Here is a 3,920-nt window from a genome sequence, read left to right as displayed (position 1 = left end):
CCGTTTTTGTACTGATGCCTTTGTGTTTGTATGTTAGTGACCTAAAGTGTTTTGTTCTTTTAATAATTTCAGTCCGGACATTTTTAAGGTGTTTTGTGAATTTTAGTTTTTGGTCTAGTGTTATCCCTAAGTATTTTACGTCTTGTTAATTTCCTATAATTATCTGTAAAAAGTAAAAAAAAGGTTAAATAAATAAATAGAACGTAGAACATACAGATATTAACGAGTTGTAATAAAAAAATAAAATCTATGTAAGTAGCGTAAATAATCTAATCAAATCTACAAAAACATGCAGGTTCAAAAAATTTTCAAAAACGGAAAGCTTTGTTTTTAAAAAATTATTCCTCGTTATTTATTGAAGCTTTGATTGACAATAAATTGCTATCTTTACTGTTTGTCCAGTTTAGAGCAACTTCATCGATACTTAACATTGAATTTTCACATTTACTAGGATTCTGATTTGTAGAAAAATTTGTATTTTGTCCAAAATTGTAAAACTTGTTGCTACCTCGATTAAAATTTTTACATTTTGGTGAACAATTATTTCTGGTATTACAGTTTCTTATACCTCGATTTTGATCAAACCTAGAATAATTTTGCTTTTCTCGTGACACATTTCGATAGTAGAAATCATTTTTAGCGGGTAATGCCAAGTGTGCACGGTAAGGACAAAAAGTAGTTCTGTGAAAACGTATGCTACATGCAAATTTTTAATAATCCTTAGTGAACCGGTTTCAGCCCTTTAGGCCATCATCAGCACTCTAATTCGTCAGATTGAGGCCGATCCACCGGAGATCACCACGCAACCAGGATGGATAGAACTCAATACGTTCACAACACTCAACAAACGCAAACACCCAACACAGTTTGACTCAATCCAAGATTGCACAATACAGATACGTCACAATATGATTGTTAAAATTAGATTAAAATGTTAAACCTTTAAAAAAAAATTTGTCAATAAAATGGGTTAAAACGGTCCCCGAGGGAGACGGTTTTAAAAATTTTAAAATAAAAGACGTTCGTCCCTTGGTCAAAAATTTTTAATTTTAATTTTGACTTTTAACGTTTTATCATTTATAGTATATTCATTTTATGGATAGACTGAACGTAAACAAATGCATGCCCTATGCAGGTGATTGTTGGAAAGTGTACTATAAAACAGGGCCGTATTTGGAACCACGATGAAGTAATAAATATTGTATACTTACTATTGTAATGGATTTTTTTAAATTTTATTAGTTATGTGCACTGTTAACGCTAGAAATTTTGTAAAGTCTGGAAAAACTACAAGAGAATGTTTTTCTATATGTTGACCAGATAGAGGCAATAACGGTAACGTCAATAATTATACTTTGCTTTAGAGGGCTTTTCCTATTATAGAAACATTAATTTTAGTGGCGGAATATTAACGTACATTACAATATATTTTAAGGGGTATTTATTTGACAACATAAAAATGGTTTACAAATATTGAAATGTAAATGTAGGTGCCGTAGAACGGGGTAATATGAAACGTTTCTTTTACATAAACGCATATAATTTGTTTCAAATTGCTACTAGATTTTTCCAAAATTATACATGGTTTAGGAGAGTAATCAAATTTTGATGATAACACTGTATTTTTTTATTTTTATTTTTGTGATAAACTTTTTTTTATCGGTGTTTCATATTATCCCTGATTCGGGTTATGCGAAACATGAAAAAAGTGTTTACGAACTTGAGGTGCTTTCATCTTCATCACTATCCTCATCATCATCTGCAGTGTCAATGATCAGTGCCTCTACTTGTACCTCCATTATATTGTCCAGCTTCCACATTTGATTCTCCACTTTGTTCTTTACATGTTCAACACACTTTTCCCATTTCTCCGCTGTAATGCTTTGTATTGCCTCATTGAAAATTGACTTGAGGTCTCCAAATTTAAAAGTAGTGTTTCGCTGGGCTACAAAATTTTTGACTTCAGCCCATATTAGCTCAATTGGATTAAGTTCACAATGGTACGGCGGTAAACGAAGTACAGTTTTATTTTGACTGGCGGCCAGTTCATCAATAATGTACTTTTCGTATTTAGCCTTTTGTTGCTTGACTAATGCCAAAAGTTGGACTTTGAGCATTGAGTCTTCAAAATGGATATTTTTGGACTGCAACCAGTTTTGAATGTCTAATTTATTTGAAGAAGTGGTTGGAATCTTCTCCAGTCTTCGAGAATGATAAGGAGCATTGTCAAGGACAATCACTGCATTCTCTTCTATACGGGGTAAAATGTTGGAAAACCAGTTTTCAAACGATTCTCCATTCATTTCTTCATGGTAGTCTCCTGTTTTTTTGGATTCAAAACACCACAGGCCGTCATCAACGAATCCATTTTCATTGCCAATATGGCAGACGATTAGTCGTTTTCCTTTACCTAAAAATATAGAATTAAAATTAATATGTATTCGCTGTACAATTTAAATGGAAATATTTTTTAACAGAAGAATGAATTAAAATCGCATGTTTCTTCTAAAATGGAAAACAAGAACAACTTAAGGAGATGAAAAAGCTTGGAACATACCTGTGGGATTTTTTAATCCGGTAGAGAGTCCTTCTAAAAAAGCTTTTCTCGATGTTGTGATAGTTTCATCGACCCATACGTTAGAGGTAGTGTGGCCTGCGTTAACCCACGTTTCGTCCAGATAGTAAATTTTCCTGTTTTGTTCTCTAAATGACTTTATTTTAATCAGATAATCTCTTCTCCACAACACAATTTCTTCTCTATCCATTAACAAACTATTTCGTCCACGCTTTTTCCATTTAAAATTCAAGTGCTTTAAAAGCTTATAAAAAGTCGATCGTTTGAAACTTGGCAAAACGGCATCTTCATTAACCTCTTTCAATACCTTGTCGATTGTGGGTATTTCATTTTTAAAAAAAAAATCGTGCACTTTTCTTCTGATCGCATGTTTATCAGCCTCGTCCAATGATTTCACAATGGTCTTCTTATTTTTATTTGTGTTTGGTTCAGAGAAAGTGTGATTTCGTTTGTACTCTCTTATTACATTAAAAACTGAAGCACGACACACTCCTACTTTGCGTGAGACCTTTAAAACAACTTCGTCTATAGTCGATGTTTGGTTTTCCACTATCTCGTGTTTATATACATTTAAAATCACCTGTTTTATCTCCACATTCAAATGTTTTTTAGACCTTCTCTTAGGGGGAGTTAAAAAAGTGTCAACTTCACTTGCAGTGTCTGTACTAGACATTTTTGCTAAACAAAAAATAAAAAATTACTCTAAACAATAATCAGAAAAGCTTAACGGCAAACAAAAGGCACGTAAACGAATGAGTGCGTCCCTGGAAACTTGCACTTGCAAACCCCAAAGCTCAAGCCGCCTTCTCCGAGTTGACCAATAAGAATCGCGCCAGCCACCTGCAAATCGGTTATCACGAGCTGATCACGTTCCAGGCTTTGTTTTGTTTTGGTCTATTGGGGTTGTGAATCGACTATAGTTTTTAATGTTTTAACTTCTAATTTATTCCGAAAACCGTTTTTACCCATTTTAATAACAAACATTTTTAGAAGTTTTAACATTTTAATCTAATTTTAACAAACATACTGTGACGTATTGTGCAATCTTGGGTTGAGTCAAACTGTGTTGGGTGTTTCGTTTGGAGTGTTATGGACGTATGGAGTCCTGTCCTTCGACCCTGGACATGTTTCTGGTGGCTGGTTGCGTGGTGATCTGCGGTGGATCGGCCTCAATCTGACGAATTAGAGTGCTGATGATGGCCTGAAGGGCCGAAACCGGTTTACTAAAGATTATTACAAATTTGCACGTAGCATACGTTTTTCACTGAACTACCCTTTGAAATCATTTTTGTTTAACTTGCTCCTTTTGTAATTATTATTTCTACCATAATTGTTGGAGTGAAAT

General features: G+C 33.7%; 1 protein-coding gene across 1 annotated transcript; it reads right to left on the bottom strand.

The window, feature by feature from the left end:
* Positions 1-1,712: 1,712 nt before the first annotated feature.
* On the bottom strand, positions 1,713-3,248 carry LOC145737330 (uncharacterized). The gene is made up of 2 exons (XM_081991966.1): positions 2,558-3,248; positions 1,713-2,410 (listed from the first exon to the last, which is right to left on the bottom strand). Exons 1-2 carry the CDS (start codon positions 3,246-3,248, stop codon positions 1,713-1,715), a joined length of 1,389 nt encoding a protein of 462 aa, XP_081848092.1.
* Positions 3,249-3,920: the final 672 nt, after the last annotated feature.

Source organism: Ips typographus, linkage group LG13, assembly GCF_016097725.1.
Source record: "Ips typographus isolate SLU linkage group LG13, UJ_Ityp_2.0, whole genome shotgun sequence".
Lineage (NCBI taxonomy): Eukaryota > Metazoa > Arthropoda > Insecta > Coleoptera > Curculionidae > Ips > Ips typographus.
Note: the sequence above shows the minus strand (reverse complement) of the source record. Positions and strands in the feature narration are given on the sequence as shown.